Source organism: Centruroides vittatus, unplaced genomic scaffold, assembly GCF_030686945.1.
Source record: "Centruroides vittatus isolate TY-2023 unplaced genomic scaffold, ASM3068694v2 contig_723, whole genome shotgun sequence".
Taxonomy (NCBI): domain Eukaryota; kingdom Metazoa; phylum Arthropoda; class Arachnida; order Scorpiones; family Buthidae; genus Centruroides; species Centruroides vittatus.
The window spans coordinates 601,422-626,137 of NW_027122461.1; the positions used below are offsets into that span (position 1 = coordinate 601,422).

The 24,716-nt window shown below is 30.9% G+C and overlaps 1 protein-coding gene across 1 annotated transcript; it reads right to left on the reverse strand.

The window, feature by feature from the left end:
- Window positions 1–21,033: 21,033 nt before the first annotated feature.
- On the reverse strand, window positions 21,034–24,165 carry LOC136980754 (uncharacterized). The gene is made up of 5 exons (XM_067276947.1): window positions 24,143–24,165; window positions 23,339–23,664; window positions 21,456–21,524; window positions 21,248–21,337; window positions 21,034–21,129 (listed from the first exon to the last, which is right to left on the reverse strand). Exons 2-5 carry the CDS (start codon window positions 23,636–23,638, stop codon window positions 21,034–21,036), a joined length of 555 nt encoding a protein of 184 aa, XP_067133048.1. The 5' UTR covers window positions 23,639–23,664; window positions 24,143–24,165.
- Between the last annotated feature and the right edge of the window lie 551 nt (window positions 24,166–24,716).

The window sequence follows — 24,716 nt, forward strand, 5'->3', positions numbered from 1 at the left end:
AACGGTTCGAACATTTGGTTAAAAAATCGAAATATATAAAAATATTTATAACGATGTCTGAAATGTTATCAATTTAATATCCCTAATTACTCAAGGAAAACTAAACGTAATTAAAAACAAAAAATCGCATCTAAAATAGTACAGTAGAAGCCTTACTTCAGGTTAAGACTTAATGCTCTCCCTCTCCACCCGCGGGGGGAATTTCGAAAAATCCCTTCTTAGTGTGCATTTTCATGACGTACCCTAACTGTGTACCAAATTTCACCTCTAGTTTCTGGAACTTTCTAGAAAAAAACTGGAAAATTCTCATTGAAGCGTCACACATTTTCCAAGTCAACCACTTTCAACCCTCATTTCTCCCACACCCTTACAGCTATCGAGACGCAACCACCATAGTGCACGATGAGAGACTTGGGGCTACTACCACAAACAAACACTATTCATGCGCGATGTGTAGTTTTGGCTGCAGAGTAAGATATAGGCACAGACACGTTTATATATATAGAAGATATAGATTTTTAAACCAAATATTCGAACATTTTTAAATTCGAATTTGTTATTGCAGATTGGTTCGATCATAGAACGATAGTAAACGTTCCAAAAAATTGATCAAATTGAAAACAGTTCGTTTGATTCTGAGCGATTTTCATCATTCTCAGCGGTAGGAGTTATATAACATCACTATGGTTGTTAAAATTTTGTATATAAATGGTGTTTGCTTGCAAAATTCGCGCGGACAAAGTCGCAATAACAGCTAGTCTATATATGTAATCGGCACGAGTTGATAATAATAATAATAGAGACATGGATTCAACTAAATAAAGATGAGAGCATGGATTCAGCTAAATAAAGATGGAAATAAAGCCAAGTGTTTAATTAAAACTCAACTTTGAGTTCATAGTTCAACAATCAACAAACACGGTTTCAAAGAAGAAATAAATAATAATAATAATCAGCGCAGAGCCCAAACGGTTAGGAGTTGAAAGTTGAAATTTGGTACACAGTTAGGGTATGTCACGAGAACGCACACTAAGACAGGATTTTTCGAAATTCCTCTCCACGGGGGAGAGGGACAGGATTAAGGCTTAACACTTCCATCAACAATGGAAGTGTTAAGTAACAATGAAAGTGTCAAGTAACAATGGAATTGTCAAGTAACAATGGAAGTGTCAACAATGGACGTGTTAAATAACAATGGAAGCGTTAAGAGAAAGCGACGTGCAGACGCAGATGCAGTTTTTTTCGTTTTTGCGGGAAATCGAAATATTTTTAGATCCACATAAAAATTCTCTAATTAATCTGGAAACAGGGTAACCCAATTCTTGCATTTTGTGAAAAAGGGTAAGGTTGACTATAATGTAATAATCTTAATCTTTGCTATCGTTACTTTTGCCTGAGCAACGTCGGGCCTATCTGCTAGTATTTATATATATTAGATGTGTATAACTTATATGTGTTGTGAAGAAGGAGCCGTGAGCGTACGAATCACATTGCATATTGATTCTACAGTCGGCAACATAATTATGGATCGATTATAGTATTCCAGGCATTTGGGCTTAATAGAATTGTTAGTTTTATGTTTCCAAATGAAGCTCAGCGTACAGAATAACTACTAACCAACTTTATAAAATAATCCATTGGATAATGCTGAACTAATTGGAGGATCTTCCAACAGAAAATAGCCAAGTCTACCAAAAACTAGCTTATGACTGAACAAACTCGGAAATCATATTTACTTTTACATGGAATATGTCAGGATATAAACAACATAACTTTTATTTTTAACAGATGAGTTTCTGTGAATTTTTGTATAGAAAGGCAGGTAACACGCAGAAGAATTTGCACTAGCTTTTTCTTTTGCTAAATGAGTTAAAACATATAATACGTAAGATATAAAAGAAATAAAAATCACGTCTTATTATGTTAGTACTGCGTTTATTCAGTTTAAACAAAAATACATTACAATACATAACCGTGTTATATTTGAAGTAAGTGAGAACCTGACAGAGATCATAAAAAGTATTCTAAAATACAATAAAATACAATAGGAATTTTATACAATTAGTGAAATTTAATGTATACAGTATTTTACTGGCAGGTATTTAGTAATACATTCAAGTATATGTTCATCTAGCCTATTAAGAATATACTGTAAATATATTAAATAAAATATCTGTAGATAACATTTTATTCACGATTGTAGTAATCGTGAATATTACTAATCGGCGTATTAAAATCTGTCTAATATAATATCGGCGTATTAAAATCTGTAACGTAACATAAGTCATATTAGAGTTTTCAATACGTTCTATAAAATCGGCGATATAGATATTTTTGAGGAGTAAATGTGAATAATTTCAAAATTCAAAGCTTATTTTAAAAATGTTTAGTGAAATTAAATTCTGTAGCAAATTTAGAGAAGACTTCTACCAAATTAAAGAAAACAAAACACAAATACTCTGTTTACACAGAGCAATATGGGTCAATGAACTTTGAAAATTGCAAATAAAATGGCTAATTATAATCACTCCTCTATTATAAATTTTTAATTTCTAAGAAAATTGTCATCATTTTGTTATTTGAGTAATTTTCCGTAGAAGCCGTATGCTCACAAAATGTAACAGTGCATACTGCTTTAAGACATCGGAACTAATCGTATTGAAGACACTATACTGAACACAACGTCTTCATGACGTTGAAGCCCAGAAGAATCTATACTGTTTGAAATATCTAAAAATTTATATTGTATAAATTCTACCAAAGAGTAAATAACAATTATAATAAAATATCTTCAATATTAATCTGAAGAGCTACTTTTTGATTTTTTACATCGAGTTAGAAATTTCAATATAATTATCGTCAGTTACAAAAAACCAGATAAAAATTAAAGTCATAAAATTTCAAAATAAATTCTATCGAAACCATAAATTACCGAAACTTAATTAAAGGTAAGAGAACGAAATTAAAATTTCAAGCCGTTTCTGATAAAGGATTCACGAAAAAAACGTAAACTCTTCAGATAGGTAAAGAGTAGACAAAGATGTCGATTTTATATCAACACGCCTGCCCATTTGTCCATAACGGTCACAGAGTTTCTTGCCAGAAATGGTACTAATGTGTTTCCACATCTCGCCAATTTATCCGTCGATGCAACTTGCTAGTTTTATCTCTTTCCACTGATCAAACAACATTAGCAGGGTCATTTTCAGTCATCAATTGAAAAAAGAACATCGCCCGAGGTCTTTTAAAGTGGTTGCAAAAGATTGCTTACAGCAATGCTTTCAGAAGTAGTATCTGCGATGGGCAAAATGTATCGCGTCGTACCACACGAAAGGTAGTTTGATGCTGGTTAAAATTGGCGTTTCAAACTATTTAAAGTAAGAAACTACAAAGTAAGAAACGTTCAAACTACGAACTTTTCTATCCTACTCTGTTTATCAATACACTAGTTAGTTAATTAATTGAATTACTTTAAACAGAACTAACAAACAATTCAATTTCTGTGTTGATATTTCAATATTTAGTATACCAAATTTAGCATTTTATGAAAAACTGCACCCATAGCAGCAGACTGTTCCATTTTATATTGAAAATTGCTTTAGCACACCGTCGCACGCATCCTTCCCCTTTTTAATGCCCATTAAACTAGAAAAATAAGACTGCATCGATTGCATAATCTGAAAAAAATACCCCAAAAGTTATTAATTTTATTTCATTAACAGATTTTAAATTAAAGTTGTACTTACATCATATACAATAAAGAATTTTATTGTATAAAAATGAGTACGGTTTTGTTACCTTGGGTATACTTTTACGAGTTATTGTAAATATTCCACCCACAGTGATACCCGGAGGACATTTTCCTAGTCTTTTTCTGTACGAAATTATCTGTAATTGATATAAAAACACTCCTGCAGTTATTATATCATATTAGATATAGCCTATATGAGAAAACGTGCTGATAGAAACGTTTTCGTATTATTATAACAGAAAATAATTGATAATTACCATTAATTGATCATTGATACTTTTCTGACGAAAGAAAAGTAATTCGAGTTGTAAACGAAATCGATTCATCTAGAAATAAAAATAATTTTCTCTTTGATTCATAGATTTATAAAACAATTAAGAAAATTTCGCGAAATTTTAATAAATATGGTATTTTTCGTAAACTGAGCTAAGTATATTTATTAATGGTCTAATCAACAATCAATCTTCATATTGAATTAAGCAGTACAGGTAATTAATAACGTTGAAATAACACATGTAAATGATTATGTTATGTAGTATTCAAAACTGTTTTTTCGTGTTTGAAAGTTAAGTTTTAATTACTCTAAATTTACTCGAAATGATTTAATACATCCAAACGTCGCTTATGCGCAAAAATTTTTTCAGTGGTGGTATTGACAATAACTCGAAATTAAAGTATCTCAAACTGCAGATTTTCAAAAAACTCGAACAGTAAAATTCGACACGATTCTATTACTTTTTATTATTTTATACACAACAGCCAGGAAAGTAATATTTACAACGACAAATATCACTATAAATCAACACCACATTATCAATTTAGACTAGTTAGTGGAATATGATAGATGATGTGAGAGTATCTTGTCATCGATTGTTACGGGTGTTCACTGCTCAATTGATGTGTAAGTATGCCATGACAGTCTATGGTGATTTAGATGATGACGAAATACTTTCCATCATTTTGTCGAAAAATACTGCAAAGAAAAGTTGGATTGCAGTATCGACAAAAAACAAATAATGGTTGTGGCTGATGTTATTCGAACAATGACTAAACTTTCTTAGTACTTTTTACCCTGAATTATTAGATATATCTAAGTTCCGTGAAACTGCGTATGCATTACAGAAGTATACAAACTTAGTTACTAAAAGTTAAACAAGTGTGGTAACATCTGTGATGACCTAATAATACGTTTGAGTTTTCGATCCTGTCGACTAGGAAGACGTTCGGAGTGATATGTGTGTTAGAATCCAGGGCTTGTTTTTATATAAAATATTCTGTTGAAAAGTTAAAAAGCTGAATTCATCAGAGATGTTTATGATATCTTATTTTTAACTTCGCTTCCGTTTAAAATCAACTTCCTTTGGTTTGACCAATTCAAAGAAATTTGCACAGAATTTTGGATTAGACAACGAACAAACTCCTCGACTAATTTTACAAAATTTGTTCAAGAATCAAGACTAAAGATGAGATCACCTGCCAGTGATAAAAGAGAATCGCAGCAAAAAGAAGTTACGTCTCCCCCGAGTTCGCCTTTTTTGATGTGTTTAAGCCGTTTATTCCTAGGAAACTGTTTCTATCACACAGGATATCTCTTAGAACTGAGGTGTTATCGTCGAAAACATACAAAGACTATGTGAATAAGTATTAAACGCTTTCTACTCAGAAGCATAAGAAATTAAACTTATTCCATATGGAAACTTTCAAAGTGAGCAAGTATTTAATTCCACGCAACTTAATTGAAAACCTCTCTCTCTATTTTTGGTAGACGCGACGTGCGATGAGTATTTTACTGAAAAATGTTTTAAGTATTGTATTAACAAATGTCTTAAATGTTAGCTATTTACGTTTAGTAAATTTTTTATTCTTTTATGTATTTAATATAACATTAAAATTATTTCATGTTACATTAGTAACAGGATCTGAGTTACTTCTGCGTTGTACACGCCTCAACATCCTTTTCCGTTCTCTGACCCCGAGTTTCTATACGAGACCACGAGCGTTCGCAAAGGAAAGTTTCCCGAGACCCAGAAATTTACAGTTTGTGTCAGAACGTTCTGACCCGAACATATCCTGTAATACGTTTAGCTGTCATACACGTAAGGAAATTGAACGCAGAGAGCTCGAAGATTCATTAGCTTTTGGCATGAAGCGTACAATTACCGTTTATTTCATAAAACAGCTTGACAAGATACGCAGGTTTCGCTAAGATACGATAACATTAAACAGTTGTGACCATGCCCAAAACTCTCATACAACAGGTATGTTTATGCGCAAAAAACCGTTTTATTTCTTGCTTACAGCATGAATAACACTACAGAAATAAATTTTCGTACTTTTTCAGAAAATATTTTCCGCATGCAATAAATGTAACCACACCAGATATTTAGTTGCATTTTGGTAACTAAATATATTTCTCGAAAGTTTTGAAAACATAAAACGCCAATTGTAAAAAATTCATTATTACCTGGAAAAACTATTGCTAAAACTAATTTGTTATTTAGTAGCATTTTAACTGTATACAAATCTCCAAAGTCAAAAAATCATTATGTTTTAAATGTTTTAACATTGGAGCCTACCGGGGGTCGAGTGAATATACCACTGAATACTGGTAGTTGAACGAGGGTTCGGGCCTTGCAAACGGGCTGACCCTGTTTAGTTTTCTAGATTTTTTTCACGTTAGTAACACCAAACTAGGGTCTAGTTTTTCATAAAGACTTTCCGGGAAGCATTTCCCACTCGGCAGATCGCCGGTGTGTCGCGCTGCTGGGAAAAAATAAAGCTAATTCTGTTTCCACTCTATGAGCACTATGACGATCTTTCTAATCACTCAAATTCTAAACTCAGCCAAACCTATAATGGTAGTGATCGAGTGTGAGAGAAGGGCCAACATATACAAGACAGACCGGTCATAAACTTTTCCTAATTGTATCTGTCCAAATTCGATTCTACGTTTTAGTAAAAATAAGCTGATGTCTTAATGCTGTGGCAATCAGCTGACGTGATTAAACTTATTAAGTCTGAACAGTCTAACTGATGCGAAAGAAATTTAATGAAAAAACCAAAAAATTCATAAATCAAAAGAAAACTTAAGTTGAAATTAAGTTATATTCTACGAAAAAGGTAACTTACGTTTTTTGGTATCTCTGTCGTTAGAAACGTCGAAAAAGCGAAAATAATGTTGCTAAAAATTCCTACAAATAAACACCCACACTTTAAAATCATCAGTGCTTCGCCATATATGCCAATGTAAAAACACGTTGCAGTGATTGTCAACTGAAACAGGTAATAAACTGCTAACATTGGATTAATCATTTCGTCCATGTCGAGAAGAATGTCGCAATATTGGGCGTGTTTCTGAATTACAAAGCGATAATCTAATGGTTCGCAATCCTCTAAGGCATTTTCCATTTTTTCACACAACGACGACATGTTCTCATGTAGTGTGATGCCTATATCTAAGATGTCGAGCAGAAATATTAATAAAAATCCAATTCCATAAATTATTTCCCACTGCGTTAAAATTAAATGAAATACAATTTGACGTACGTTGTCTTCATTTACGACAGATCCAAAAGTTATTGTAAAAATTGTAGTTTGAGTCACGTATGAGGCTATCAGAATCAAAATGCTGTATTTACTTAATTTGTAATGAATGAATGCGGAAGTTTCTTTGAAAGTATCCAAGTGAATACAGCACTTATCCAGAATCTGCTTCAAATAGTTTCTAGTATGTTCACTCAAACCAATTTGAAATTGCAAATAAATAAATAGGGTAAAAGATAAGATTAAGATACAATGAAGAATAAAATCTCCACCAAAAAGACGATCGATGCCCCCCGTAAACTGATGTCTTTCTTCCCCTTGTAATAACATAAACAAAAGAATATTGATATTACAATAAATGAATAACATTTTTAAAAAATGCTGATATACCTTATATATGATGTTCGCCTTTTTGTGGCTTAAAGGTACATATACTCCAAAAGTGGTGAGAATATTAGTGTTTTCTGTTATTCTACACAACAAGCAGAAACAATCGACAGGATGATTCACAGTGTTACGAATCATTGTCTGACGTATTTTAATTTAAAAAATCAGTAAGATGTTTTTTAAAAATGTTAAATATCTATTTTACAATAAATGGCGACGCAGCAAGCTTAAGACTAGAAAGAAGTGCGTAGTAATAAGACGACAATGTCATTAGGAAATGAAATTCGATCAAGGTGCATTACGATTAAATCGAAATCTTATTAATTACGCAAAGAATATTCAAGAATTTTTTACATAATATATGCAATCTTTAAACACAGTGTACAATATTGAATTCGTCGATAAACTTTTGGAAACAATTTTTAAACCTAAACAATAAAATAAACTTGTCTCAATATTTTTTAAAATTACCTTTGGCGAATATTAAATGCCTCGCTTATTATGGCTTGTACTGTACATATGACATTAATTGTGTTTGTCTTTCCATTATCGTTAAGTGGTTCTTTTATTGATTTTGTGTCCGTAATGGCTGTAATATATTTATATGAAAAGAGGAGTATTACAAGTGACGCTTATAAATAAATTACTACACCGCTTGCGTTTCAGTGGGCATAATAAATATTCCAATGACAAGTACTAGCAATATGATAATTAAAGTTACGAAATGGAGTTTAAAATAATCGAAAATACTAATAAACGTTAAACCAGACAATACAGAAATTGTGCTGATATTTGTGAATATTAAACTTTCATAATATAATACAGTATTAAAAAAACAATATTTTCAGATACCTCTCTTGAAAAATTATACATAAAGTACCGCTAAGTTCACGCTGTCATTCTATAAGTTTCGAATTCATTGTCAATAGATTTGAAAATAGAATAGGCCAAAATATGCGCATGTAAGTTTACATTGGATTGATGGTAGAAAGTAGTGAAACACATGAGCGTTCTACCACGCTGCTGATAACGACACGTCTTTAATGTGAATCTAGTAATCTGTTTAGGTGTTATACACGTGAAGATAAATCGAAAATCCCGAATAATACTTTGCCAGTCTGTTGGTGAGACGTGAAGTAACGACCTGTATTCAGTGGCTTTATTTATTCGGCATCTCCCTCAGATAACATGAGATACAGGGCTTATATAATGAGAGAAGGACAAATGTAACGTGTTCGTCATTTTTCTGCTCGATTTGCAGTTTTTACTTCGGTTAAACAAATTTATTTTTCTTAATTAAAATTGAAAACAATGACTAGCTACTTTATGGCATCTGTTCAGTTTTAAGCTGAGAAGTTTTTTGTTTCTGCTTCAAGAAATCTACCACTAAAATTCTTTCGTGTGATAGCAACCAGAAAGTTATCAGAAAATATATTTTGGAAAACGAGCTTTCCGCTTTAATCGATATTATAATTAATTCTGTAAACAACGCAACAAATTTATGTGTCTGGGAAAGTTAGCCTAGCGTTTAAATGCATACGCAATTAGTTCAGTAAACAATTCGACAAATTTCTCGGAGATTTTTGACTACGCCTAATTTAGTCATTAGGCTAGAATTTAAATTCTTTTCAGAAAAATCTGTTGGAAAACTCAATACTTGAAAATACTATGGTAAAAATTCAAAATTTTCAAAATTTGAATTTTCACCATAGTATTTTCAAATACTATTTATTTTAGTAACCACTAAAATGAGATTTATTGGCGAATAGAAAAATTTGTTATGTCCTTCTAAACCGACATTCAACAGAGGAGAACCACTGGCAAGACAATTTTAATTTATAAACGTTTTATTTTTGTGTATTTCGAATCAAAGTGTTCATCAATCCCTCTTCAGCACAAGTATAATCTTCCACAGAGTAGTTTTCTCAATACATTCATTTACTGTTTATATAATCATAGTAACATTCAAGATTGTTACTATAATGGTATAATAGAATATGGTGTGATTGGATAATAAAATGTGACATCGTCATGATTCAGCTATTTTTATATATTTCAAATTACGTTTATGTTGTATTTTTGACAATAATTTGGCTGTAAAAATTATCAAGACGTGAAATAAAGAAATTAAATTAAAATAATGAAACTTACACAGCATAAGGTTTCTGGATTTATCATTGTCTTTTGTATAAAGCTAAATTGTATAAAGCTAGCGGAATCTTTTATGGCGATGTATATGTACAATCTGGTCCTATTTATGTGGTGAGATTACATGGACAGCAGGATAAGAGTGTACAGTCCACAAATAACACAATGAAACCGCCCTATAATTCAACAAGTGCGTTGCTCAAGTCAACCTAACAAACAATTTGAATATTGAATTAAAACTTCAGTGGGTGGCTCCACATTATGTCGATTAGACCACAGTAAAATAAAATTATATTAATTTCATAAAATTTTACATATTGTTAAGGCTAATTAGTAGTCAAAAATCACCATGTATGGTCTTCATAGCTTGTAATGCAGCCTGTGATATTTTATAGTAATATGCAGTGTAGAGATTTGAAAATGCATCCTTACGATATTCAAACTAATGCTAAATTGCATAACTTGTAATGCATTCTGTTAGTCCACTGTGCCTTCTGTTGGTGCTAATGCTAAATACATTTGATAGAAAATGTATATAAAATAACAAAAAACAGCATCTTCTTGTTTTAAAATTAAGTGGAACTTATTATGTTTTAAATATCGAGTGTAGTTACTTAATTCTACTTTACAAATGAAATGGCAACTATTTGTTGATAATAATGAAAACTGATTTCTTGAAAGTTTTAACGTCTTTATTTTAGATTTAAAGATTTCTATTCAAAGCAATTTAAGCTATTTAAAATTTTATTTTATATTTTAAAATTCTTCTTATTGTTTGCCTTATAAATTTGTAATAATGAAATTCAAACAATCCATTAATCGATCTCTATCCATTATACTTGGAATCCGGAATACTCTACTGAATAATGTTAATTGTTGGACTTGGTAGTCAACTATTACAATATAAAAATTGCGTAGCCTGAGAATTTATTGAATTAAAATATTCAAAGAGTTTAGATTTAAACGCTTAAGTATTCATTTCTGGTTTATAATCCACAATTATTATCGTTCATCTTGCAATTATTTTCCAATATCCAATATTCATCGTTCTGTGGTTTTACAGCTATAATTTATTTTTATTATGTTCTTAACTGTGAACGATGAGTTGCATCTATATCTTCTCATTGTATTCTGCGCTTTGGCAATCTCATCTAAAATAAAGCATAATTTTCTATCTGTAAAAGATAACGCAAAAGTTTTGAACACACGGGAAAAAAATCAAGTTTACTTAAATAATATATATAACAGTTTATTTTTTTATAGCACGGTGTATTAACTGTTATATGTATAATTTAACTAAACTTGTTAATACATCGTGCTATAAAGAAATAAACATTTAAAGTTTTCATGAAGATAATATTTGTAAAATGCTACAAATAACAATTTCCAGATAGGAGTTGCTTAACTTTACCGGCAACATTCGATTGCGCCATTTGTTATCATATTCTGTTTTAAGAATTTTTATATTTTTAACTACAGTGGGTGATCGGTAAACGAACAGTTCGGACAATGAACACTTTCGCGAACGATTTATATGTTCGGACAACGAACACATCACAGAACACAAGAAGAATCGACGTAAAATAACGAATACCGATTAGTTTTCCCTTGTTTCCACGTCATAAGTCGAAACCTTTCGGAGCGCGAGAGACGTCGACATGGACCCTCAACCCGATACTGATCGGATAGTATTCGTTCGAACATGAAACTCTCCCTTATAATTCCACTTATTTTACCTTTCTGACAAATAATTTTTTATAGCGTTTGAGAGACCGTTGGGCACTCGATAGGTTTTACGTCCGTTTTTATTTTCGATAAGTGAAAGGTGAGAGTTTAACTGTCCTATCGGATATTTGTTAACGTTTAAACATCAAAATTCCGAGTTTCGTTCAGAATTCGGAACATTTACATAATTTTTTCGTGCGTTAGTTTATTTCTGTTCTCTAAATTTTGTGAATGATTTTCTGAAGTTTTTATTTCAAAAAGAAATTGATAATAATATGGAGCATAAAAAGAGTACAGTGTCAACAACCGTGCTCACATAAAGATAATAGCCAAAGTAAGGAGTAGACAGATGTCTGGTGTTGCTAGGCAGTATGGCTTGAACAGTCTACAGTAGGCACAATTTTAGGTAAGAAAGATAAAATTATGAAGACTCAAGCAGCTAAAGGTCTAACAAAAAGTCCATCCGAGAAACAAAAATGTGCCATCCATGAAAAAATGGAGAGATTGCTTTTAATTTCGATTAAAATAATGAAAAGAATAGTATGATTATCACTCAAGAGAAAGCTAGAAAAATATTTGAAGAACTGAAAAAACAAACTCTGCATTCCTCATATGAGGAGATAGAATTTAAGGCTCCCACTAGATGAAAGAGTGGTTACCTTCCAAGGTTTAAAAAGAGATTTGGCATTAAACATGTGGTAATTCTCAGTGAATCTGCTAGTACAGATAAAGAAGTTTAAGTAAAATCCTGAAGAAGAAAGAAAAGCAATTGACATTGGACAGATTCTTTAATATCAGAGAAACATTAAATACACGACTGATAAAAATGCAAGACTGTGTATATATGTATTTTTTATTATTACACGTAAATAAACCCAGTAAGAAAGTATATATATATTTATTCATTCATTCAGGGTATGAACGGTTTAAGGCAGGAGGGAAAGTAGTTTAACGCATGTATTCAAATAGCAAAAAAACCTGAAATTTTGTGCGATATATAAATACAGGGGACCGAAAAAGTGATGTGTAAAAAGTTCTACTCAATAAAAAAAAACCCAATAGTATTTTCATATAAAAATCCATTATAATTTTTAAAAAATTTACAGAAGTGAAATACACCCAATAGAACTTTAGAACGATTTCATTAATTTTATAAAAAATTCCTTAAAAACAATAGCACAATTAACTAGCTAATTAATAAAACCTTACCAAAATTTTCGCAGCGAAAAAGAAACCCATGAAATTTGCAGACGTCAGAGAAAACGATGTAAGGTCACTGATTTATTTGTTTTTGGAAAAGTTATAGGTCAATGCCCATTATTTGGTAATGCTATGTAGATTGCCCGAGTTATCTCGGGAAATGTAAAATTGTCCATGATATTTTGAACGAGTTACAGTAGAGCATCGATTATCCGACTCAATTGGGGACTGGGGTTTGTCGGATAACTGAAAAAACGGATAACCGAAAAGTATGAAAAAATGCATTATTAGTATAGTATATTAGTATATCCCATGTAATCAATATATTAGTATATTGCTATTAACCTAATGCGCGTTGAATTTTCATCGATGTTAAACGTAACAAAATTTTTTAAAAATAATAATCGTTGCTGTTGTATTGTTAAAAATTATTTCTTTATTTTGCACAAGATAAATGCAAAAATAAAGACAAAATAGAAAATTAAACCTCGTTTAAATACTGGCCTCCCTTTAATGGTCGAGCCAGTGTTGACAGCTAAAACACGCAAAAATTTAACAAAAATAATATTAAAGTAGCCAAGACATAGCCAAATATTGTAGTGCCACATCACTAGCGGATAATTGAATTTACCAACTAGAACCAAGGTTCTAGAATATTCTAGGACTTTGGACTAGAACGCGGTCGGTTAACCGATGTGACGGTTGATCGGGGGTCGGATAACCGATGCTCTACTGTATCTTGAAGAAAGTTTGGGAAGATGTCACAAAAATATAATAGCATCTATCCACACTAATACATACATGTCCTTGCAAAATTTCAGAAGTTATAAATAAAGAGTACAGGAATTATTTAGCTTCAAACACGGTGAACAAAATCGTGCTTCTATACACACATTAACACTTATACATACAGAAAAAAAAACTGTTTTTTTTGCATCTCTCAATGTTTTAAGGTGTCTTGAACCAAAAATGTAAGAGTGTTGGCAAGTTATTTTTTGACAAATTGCCATATTTTCCTCTCTGTTATATGTAACAGTCGGGAAAGTAAAACTTAAAATAGTAATTTCTATGTAGTGTACAAAAAGTGACATTTAAACAACTTACATCACAACTGACATTATAGGCCTAAATAAAACTATTATGTAAAAACACTAGGTAAAACAATTGAACATTATTAGTATGTAAATTAAACACTGAACTGTATGGTCAAACGTTAAATACATTCTTATTGTTTTATCATTGTTTGCGTTTGAACTGTTATTTGATGAAAAAGACGTATGTAGATAAAGGAATACAATAAATTTGTTTCAGATTCTGCAAAAGGCACAAATATACCTCTGTTCATATAAATACAGTTATTCACAATTAAAAAATATATAATTAAAACTTGCCAGAACAAAATTCATACATTACAAAATTAAATATATAAAAGTATCATATAAATGTTGACATTCTTTTTTTAATTGAAAATTAAATTTAACCTCCGGGGTGCCTGGTGGGTTCTGAGAGACCCCAAAATAAAACACTACATTATATGGCAGGTAAAGATAATTCCAATATTGTGTTAATATATATATATATAATAGGTTTATTAAGACATATTTGGAATAAAACAATTATTGATTTACGTGAAATATTTATTCACACGACTACATAATAAAAAACATTAACTTTTTTTGTTGTAACAAAAATATTAACTTCGTTTTTCTAGAAATCATGGTGTAATCTCATTATAATTTAAGTATTTTGGCTTCATTTTAATGGCACATAATATAACTATTTGTTAAGGCATAAAAATTAATTTTATTCAGTTAAAATTTGAAATCGAGAATTCAGGTATTTTTCCCATAGTAATTTCGCATGTTCCATGCAAATAAATCCGGATCATTCTTTACGGACGCTCAGTAGCTGCTTAAACGTTTATCTATTGACGACGCAAACACGTTAAAAATCAAACAAACACAAAAAATATTACTTACACTTTTGCGACGTGGAGCGCCTGGTGGGGTCTGTGAGGCCCGGCACTTATTCAAAGACGCCTTGTTCGCAGGATATCGCGCGAAAAACTAAAAATTTTGTGAGGATTGCAAGCGCATGAAGAGAACTGAAACTACTAATAACCATAAGTTGCTGACGCAAACATTAAAATAGTTATGAACTTTTGAAAATGAGTCGGACCTCTCAGACCCCACCAGGCACTCCGAGGTTAATCATTGTGCCGAAATCCTTGGAAAATATTTTTCAACCATTTTTTACACATTGAGCCAGAAGAGTAGCCTAAAATGGAACATCGACTCTGCAGTTAACAAAGTTAGTTCTGAAAGTGTGAAAAGGATGTTAAAATTTAAAAGTTTATATTTTTGCGATACTTCTACGCATTTAATTTTGTAATTTGCGATTTATTCAGTTTATTTTCTACTTTCATGTGAAATACATATTATTATAAAATTCCGCAGTTATTAAAGGTGTATTATTCTGTTATAATACAATTATTTAAATTTTAACGATGTATTTAATTACGAATATGCTAATTAGTAAAATACAGAAATACAAATTTTTAAACTTATCTTAATTAATTGAACACATAAAAACTAGACAACTACATAATTTTCAAATGATCTAACACAGTGTTTTTCAATTGTGGTTCCGCGGCATTTTAGGGTGCCATGGCAGCAAGATTGGGGTGTCGCAAAGTTTAGGACCTTTAGGCATTTTCTTGGAAATTTACTTAAGTGTAGTTGAAAATAACTCATTGTCAGTATTTTGAAAAAATTCAATGGACTTAAATTTTGGTTTTGAACACGTAGAAACCAGTGGCGTGCCGTCATTGGAAGCGGTGGAAGCGCTGCTTCCACTTTCCAATAACCTTTCCTTGTATTTTATAAAATATAAATTTTCATATTATAACGTACTTTGAATTAATTAAAATTAATATTTTATTATAACTGTATTATATATCTTTTACAAATTTCTATACTACCTGTGAAAAAAACGACAGAATTGCTATTGTATATTCGAATAATTCAGTGGCTGAAGAAATGTCGAAACCGGGTCAGTTTCCAATCAGCCAGATTATATAGGCATTCGCACATGCGGTTTACAGAGCACCAACCTCACCCAGTTTAGCTGGTAGAAGCAACACACGCGTAAAGCATCCAATTTTATATCCCGGACCGGTTTTGGGCTGATAGCCGCCTGCCTGCTAGATATTCGGCCACCATCGCCCAATTATGTGAATCATGAATAGACTAGATCAACGGCAGGCAACTCCCGGCCAGCGAGATCTTTAATAGATTATTAAATTGGAAAAATAACTAATTAATAGTTATTTTTCCAATTTTTTGTAATTTTCGAAAACGATAAAAGAAATAAATAAAAAGTTAATTACTACATTTATTTATTTTATATTTGCAGACTAAAAACATAACAAGCTACAAGAAGGCGTCAAATAACTATTGGGTTGTTTTGAAAGTAATTTCGTTTTTTTATTACTAGAAAAATTAGATGTATTTTTACCATTCAATTTTATTTTAAACCACGTTTTCATTATATACTTCGACAGCTGACATCTTAAGGGCTTATTTGTAAAAAAAAATTGTTTGATTCTGTACAATTATTTTTTTTTTCGGTGACCCATCAAATATGGAAAATCGAAAGCATCATTTTCGGCATATTTTGCTTTTTTATAACTACAAAATCAAAATGCTATTCAAACAAGAAAAAAATTGTGGTATATGTTTGGAGAAGATGTGTTGAGAGAAAGACAGTGCCAAAACTGGTTTACAAAAATTGCGTTCTGGCAATTTTAATATCGAAGATACACCACATTCTGTATGGCCACTTGAAGCCAATGAAAACAAAATAAAAGTGCTGATTGAAGCAATCTGCCGTATAACTCCACGTGAAATCACTAAGCGATTAAATCTGTTAAATTGAACCGTTTGTTATTACTTAAAACGAATTGGTTTCGTTTAAAAGCTCGATATATGGGTTCCACATGTTATTAACGAAAGATGCCTTCTATGGTTGGATTTTAAAGAAATTTGATTTTGAGCTTTTACCAGACAATTTAACAATTGATTCGAAAGTATACTGTCATCGAGTATACAAATTGAGTAGTATCATAAAACAGAAAAGGCCAGAATTCATCAACAAACAAAGTGTAGTGTTTGACCATGATAGTGCCAAATTTCACACAAGTTTGGCAACTCGTCAGAAACTGTTATAGCTTAGATGGGATGTGTTATCGCACCAACTATATTCGCCAGATCGGGCACACTCAGATTATTACTTGTGCCGGTCTATACAAATTTTTTTTAACTGTAAGACATTTACTTGAAATGACAATGTCAAAAATCACTTGGATCAGTTTTTTGTAAACAACGATCAAAATTTATATGAAAGTGAAATCATGCTACTACCAGAAACAATGACAACAGATATTTGAACAAAATATTTATTTATTATAACAATGACAACAGATATTTTATTAAATTATATATTGACCATTTTAGACAATATATAATTCAATAAAATATTTATTTATTATAAGAATATTGCGTTTGTTTTTCTATGGAAAAAACGAAATTACTTTCCGAACAATCCAATACTACGGCCCGCGGAAAAAACGTAAAATTTATTCTAATCCATGTTATAAAAACGGTTGCCCACCATAGACTAGATTTATAACTTAACCCAACCGATAGGAGTTTACTGGCATGTTTTTATGATAGTTCTGTATAGTTGTCAGGAGTTTTAAAAAAATTTGATATATTTATTTTGCGTTTATTCTGCTCTCATATCTTATATTACTTAGGATTTCAATGTCAAACCGGTGATATTACGATTTAGTATGTCCCATCTGTAAGGGGATGGAGAAAAAACGTGTACAATTGTAGTACAGTGTTAAAAAATTAACTGTTACTTTAGCAGTATCATTTACAACCAAATTTAATGAATGAGACGTACAATGGTACAAAAATACTCTAGAATTTATTTTCCTTAAATTTACGATTTATGTATCCGTTGTCATAAAAATTTGTCTTTCCACTGTTTCCCAAGACTACAGATATTCAAGTACAAAGTAACCGGTTTCGACTTATTTCTACTTAAGTAGTAGTTAAATAATTAAGCGATTAGGTAATTAGGGACATAAATAAAACCCTGATGAAAGAGCCGGAATTTTACTTAAACAGAAGCTTAATAGAACCGATCCCTTGCCGACTACAGTGGGGATTGATCTCTTCATGATATTAGATGTAATAAAGACAGAAATTTTTCCAGTTCAATGAGAGTGACCGAAAAGTTGTAAATTTTGGAAATTTCCGTGAACACTTGGTTCTAAAACGAATTAGTTTGAAAACGAACGATCTGTTAAGATTAACATATTTAGATTTTTACAGCTATGGTGAGAAATGTTTAAAATTTACAACAACCCTGTGGCGTCCTTTGAGGTATACTATTGATGCGACAAAAGAGGCATTTGACATTGACCAGTTTCATTTGATATTGCACTTTCTTATTTATTAAGTACGTCAGATAATCTTTTAAAAATACATTTAAAGAAATGTACGGTTTTTACTGGCTTATCGAACAAACGAATACGAACGGGCCCTGACGCGCAATTAATTGATTGTCGCTGTAAGTCGGCTTCTTAGAGAAACACAGCTTCCTTATCATCAAATATCATGGTACGCCACTGGTAGAAACCCTATTTTTGCATTAAAATGCTACTTCAAACTGTAAATTTAAAATTTTTTTTCCTGGTAGGGACTTCCCACTCCGGACCCTACTCGAGCATTATGCATAATATTCGTTTTCACAAAAAATTTATCTGCCTCTCTCAGTAGCCTCCTTATTCAGATTCTAGATCCACTGCCGGTCAAGGGTGCCACAATTTGTTATTTTTTATGTGTTCAATTAATTAAGATAGTTTAAAAATTTATATTTTTTATTTCACTAATTAGCATATGCGTAACTAAATATATTGTTAAAATTGAAATAATACCGTATTTTACGGACTATAAGACGCACTTTTTTCTTCGAAAAATTGCCTCCAAAATTCAGGTGCGTCTTATAGTCCGTAAAATACGGTATTATTTAAAAGAAAAATTGTTAGAACGGTATTATTTTAAAGAAATAATACCGTTCTAACAAATACGGTATTATTTACATATTATTATTACGGTATTATTATTATACGGTATTATTTTTAAAAAAAATTTGTTTTGTTGTTTGACTTAACATCGATGAAAATTCAACGCGAAGTAGGTTAATTGCAATATACTAATATGCTTATTACATGGGATATACTAATACTCTATACTAATAATGTATTTTTCATACTTTTCGGTTATCCGTTTTTTCAGTTATCCGACCAACCTCAGTTCCCAATTGAGACGGATAATCGATGCTCTACTGTATTGTGTTTATTCAGTTTGAACAAAAATGCATTACAATTCATAACCATGCTATGAAGTAAGTGAGAAACTGACAGAGAACATAAAAAGTATTCTAAAATACAATAAAATACAATAGGAATTTTATACAATTAGTGAAATTTAATGTATACAGTATTTTACTGGCAAATATTTAATAATCAAGGGCGTCGCCAGAGGGGGAACAGAGGGGCAGTTGCCCCTCCCTAGACATGCGAAAAAAATTATTTAAATGCTGTCATTTATTGCTCGATTTATAATTCCCGCGAGAAAAACCCAAGAAGATTATGTTTTAATTAAAATAATCTTCTTAAGCTTTTTAAAATTTATGAATCGTTTTTATTTTACCTACATACAATTCATATCCTCTATCAATTTATATCATTTTGCCCCCCTGGCCCATTGGCTGGCGATGCCCTTGTTAATAATACATTCAAGTAGATGTTCATCTAGCCTATTAAGAATATACTGTAAATATATTAAATAAGGTATGTGCAGATAACATTTTATTCACTATTACTACGTATTAAAATCTGTAACGTAACATAAGTCATATTAGAGTTTTCAATACGTTCTATAAAATTAGTTATAAAAATATTTTTGAGGAGTAAATGTGAATAATTTCAAAACTCAGAGCTTATTTTCGAAACGTTTAGTAAAATTAAATTTCTGTATCATATTTAGAGGAGTCTTCTACCAAATTAAAGAAAACAAAACACAAATACTCTGTTTACACACAGCAATATGGGTCAATGAAGTTTGAAATATGCAAATAAATGGGCTAATTTTAATCTCGAATCTATTATCAATTCTTAATTTCTAAGAAATTTGTCATCGTTTGTTATTTAAGAAATTTTCCTTAAAATCAGCATGCTGACGTAATGTAACAGTGAATTCCGTTTTAAGACATCGAAACCGCTCGTAATGAGAACACTCCAGTGAACACGTCTTCATGATGTCGAAGCCTAGAAAAATCTATAGTGTTTGAAATATCTAAAAATTTATATTGTTTAAATACTACCAAAGAGTAAAAATCAATTAAAATAAAATATCTTCAAAATTAATCTGAAAAGCTGCTTTTTGAATTTTTACATCGATTTTCAAATTTCAATATAATTATCATTAGTTACTGAAAAAAACAAATAAAAATTAAAGTTTTAAAATCTCGAAATGAATTCTATAGAAACCAATAATAATTGAAACTTAATTAATACTAAGTAAGAAAACAAAATTAAAATTTCAAGCCGTTTCTGATAAAGGATTCTTGAAAAAGACGTAAACTGTTCAGATAGGTAAAGAGTGGACAGAGATGCCGTTTATATGTCAGCACGCCTGTCCATTTCTTCATAACGATCACAGAGTATCTTGTGAGAAATGGCACTAATCTGTTTCCACATCTCGCCAATGTATCTGACGATGCAACTTGCCAATTTTATCACTTTCCTCTGACCAAACATATGTAAGGTCATTTTCAGTCATCAAATGAAAAAAGCAGCATGGCCGGAAGCATTAAAGGTGGTTGCAATCTATTCGCTTACAGCAATGGTTTCAAAGTAGTATCTGCGATGAGCAAAATCTATCGTCGTACCACACGAAGATCAATTAGATGCCCTTGGTCAATCGACATTTCAAACTATTTAAAGTAAGAAACTGCAGGTTAAGTATGCAAACGTTTGAATCCTACCATGTCTATTAATACACTAGTTAAAGTCGTCTTAATTAATTTAATTCTTTGAAACAGAACTAAAGAACAAATAAATTCATGTGATAATATTTTAATAGTTAGTATATTGAATTTAGTCTTTTATGAACAACTGCACCGCTAGCAGCAAAGTTTTGAATTTATATTGAAAATTGCTTTAACACACCGTCGCACGCATCCTTCCCGTTCTTAATGCTCATTAAACTAGAAAAATAAGACTGCATCGATTGCATAATCTGAAAAAATACCCAAAAGTTATTAATTTCATTTCATACACAGATTTTAAATTAAAGTTTACTTACATCATATACAATAAAGAATTTTATTATATAAAAATGAGTACGGTCTTCTTACCTTGGGTATACTTTTACGAGTTATTGTAAATATTCCACCCACAGTGATACCCGGAGGACATTTTCCTAGTCTTTTTCTGTAGGAAATTATCTGTAATTGATATAAAAACACTCTTGCAGTTATTATTATATATTAAATATAGCCTGTATGAGGAAACGTAATGACACAGACGTTACTATTATTATAATATAGGATAATTGATAATTACTATTAATTGATCATTGACACTTTTCGGACGAAAAAAAAGTAATTCAAGTTGTACACGAAATCGATGCATCTAAAAATAGAAATAATTTTTTCTTTGATTCATAGATTCATAAATGAATTAAGAAAATTTCGCGAAATTTTAATATAACAACATATTTTTCGTGAACAGAGCTAAATATTTTTATTAATGATCTTCTCAAAAACCAGTTTTCATATTGAATCAAACTTTACAGGTATTTAATAAAGTTAAAACGACAAATGTAAATGATCACGTTCTGTACTATTCAACAGTGTTTTTCGTGGATAACAGTGTAGTTTTAATTATTCTAAATTTACTCGAAACGATTTAATACATCCAAGCGTCGATTATACGCAACAATTTTTTCAGTCGTGATATTGACTATAACTCGAAATGAAAGTATCTCAAAACATTAATTTTCATAGGGGTGAGCCAAGCAATCCTGTTACACTGCAGAAAGCTGATAACGAGTCAATTTTACTAACGATATTACATAAAACCCAGCTGTAAATATGATATAACGAATGGATTCCACATAGCTTATGTAAGCAGTAGACAATCTTTTGCAGCGTTAGTCTTTGTACACTATTATATTCACTTAAATATTGTATTTAATGAAATATTTCTCGAATCGTATCCTCGTCATCGAGATATACATACCTGTACTTAACTCTGGTTAAAGACAACACATTTTTATTGCAGCTAAGAGATAAATTGCATAAAATTTAATTTCGAAATTAACATTAGGTAATAAAAGTAAATTTACTCATAATATTAAGAAATTATATTTAGATAAGTACACGGAGATAGAATTGGATGATCTATTATATAAAGAGAGGAATTATTATAATAATTCAGAATTTTCTATTATAAATTATATCAGGAAGAGTTAGCCAAGTGCCGAACGTGGTATCCAACTGCTGTAGATGACATGGATCAAGAAATACCTCACAAAGTTTTCCAAAACTGGCCCGTCCAAATATATGTTGAAGTTATTGCCCTTCATCTCCATCTAACTTCATTGTGAGTGTAACCAACCACATAGAAAGCTTGTTAAAAACACCCTGTTAGTGCCACAAAACAGTAAGGTAATATAAATATTGTAATTTAATTGTATGGCAAATATTGTAGAAATACTTTAATGATAATAAAATATATATTTTTTTCTTGCAAAGACACAATGCAGTGACAGTAGATTTAAAACACTGGGCAAATTTTCATTTTTTATTCGGTTGTAACGCTTATCGGCCGAAACGCGCGATGTAAAAAGCGTTCCAACCGAATAAAGGATGAAAATTTGCCCAGTGTTTTAAATCTACTGTCATTGGTCTTCGCAACAAAGAAAACATAAAACACAGTTTCCTCAAGATAAAAATAATATATATATTTTAACTCCTTATTGTAGAGGGTAGACGTACCAGTTTTGGCCAGTGTAGTACCAGTTCTGGCCAGAAAACAAATTTAACTTAAAAATACAATCACAAATGAAACAAACTTTTATTGTTAACTGTATGAACAATTAACAATAAAAGTTCGTTTCATTGGACAGGATGGAATATGTGGTAATTATATTTTTAAGTTAAATTTGTTTTCTGGCTAGAACTGGTACACTGGCCAAAACTGGCACATCTACCCTAAACGATAAATTCTGCGAAATTCTGCGATAAATTCTGCAAATAATTCCTTATAAAAATCATGAAAAAATTCTTTGCGAATAAATTTTCAATAATATAATATATGTAGATTAATTATTATGATAAATACAAAAAGATTTTTTTAAAAATAGAAAAACCATTAGCACACCTAAGGTAAATATAGATAAACATTTGGATCCCAAAAGTATGTAATAAAAAATAGAAACTTACGGTTTTTGGTATCTCTGTTGTCAAGAGAACTGAAGAAGCGAAAACAATGTTACTGGCGACTCCAACATACATGCATGCATATTTTACGATTTTCAATCCCTCTCCGTGTATGCCAATGTAGAAGGATATTGTTGTTATTGTCAAGTGAAACAGGTAATAAACAGCTAACATTGGGTTAATCATATCATTTATATTTAGAAGAATTTCGCAATATTGGGCATGTTTCTGAATTACAAAGCGAAAATCTAATGGTTTGCCATCCTCTATGGCATTTTCCATCCTTTCACACAACGAGGACATGTTTCCATGTAGTGTGATGTCTACATCTAAGATATACAGGAGAGATATAATTAAGAATCCAAGACCGTAAATTATTTCCCACTGAGTTAAAATTAAATGAAACACAAGTTTATGCGCATTCTCTTTATTTACAATAGATCCAAACATTATCGTGGTAACTGTAAATAAAATCACGTAGAAGCATATCAGAATCAGAATGGCAAATTTACTTAATTTGTAATGAATGAATGCGGAATTTTCTGTAAAATTATCCAAGTATATCTTGCACTTCTCTACAGTTAGACTCGAATGGATTCTGGTATTTTCACTCAGAATTATTTCAAATTGTAAGTAAACGAAAAGAGTAAAAGAAAAGATTACAATACAATAAAGAGCAAAATCTTCACCAAAAAGACGATCGATCCCCCCTGTGAATTTAAATCGTGCTTCGCCTTGTAACAAAATAAACAAAAGAATATTGATATTACAATAAATGAATAAAATTTTTATAAAATTCTGATATACCTTATACATGAAGTTAGTCTTTTCGTATTTCAAAGGTAGATACACACCAAAAATCAAAAGAATATTTCTATTTTTTGTAACTCTACATAACAAACAGAAACAATCAACAGAGTGATTCACTGTGTTACTGATCATTTTCCGACTTCTTTAGTTTTATAAATGCGTAGTAAAATGTAAATTGAATGTTAAGAATGCAAGCGAAGTATTACATGGTCTGAAAATGAAGTATGAAATTCGATTAAACTGCATTGATTTTAATCAAAGTCTATTTACATAATTAAGGAAAGAATGTGCAGTTTTTGATTTGGTAGTTTATGCAAATATGACGTGACTCATGAGTCTGAAATTTAATATTATTCAATTAAAATTTGATAGGTAAAAATCTGTGATAAATTGATAGAGCTGTTTAGTGCAATAGAATAGGTCTACGTTCAATTTTCTACCTTTTCGGTTTCATTTATTTCAGCTATGCTATCTCTTTTTTCTACTGGTGACAATAGGTTCAAAATAGAAAAAACAGTCACTAAAATTTGTTTTTGCGCTAAACTTCTTTTGCAAAAGTTTTCAGTATATA

Bases quoted from the DNA above. Each gene is read 5' to 3' on its own strand.
- LOC136980754 (XM_067276947.1), bottom strand. From the start codon at position 23,638: ATGTCCTCGTTGTGTGAAAGGATGGAAAATGCCATAGAGGATGGCAAA. The intron at 21,525-23,338 runs GTAAGTTTCTAT...TTCTATTTTTAG, and splicing joins CAACAGAGATACCAAAAACC to ATGCATCGATTTCGTGTACA. The intron at 21,130-21,247 runs GTAAGAAGACCG...GTATTTTTTCAG, and splicing joins CTCGTAAAAGTATACCCAAG to ATTATGCAATCGATGCAGTC.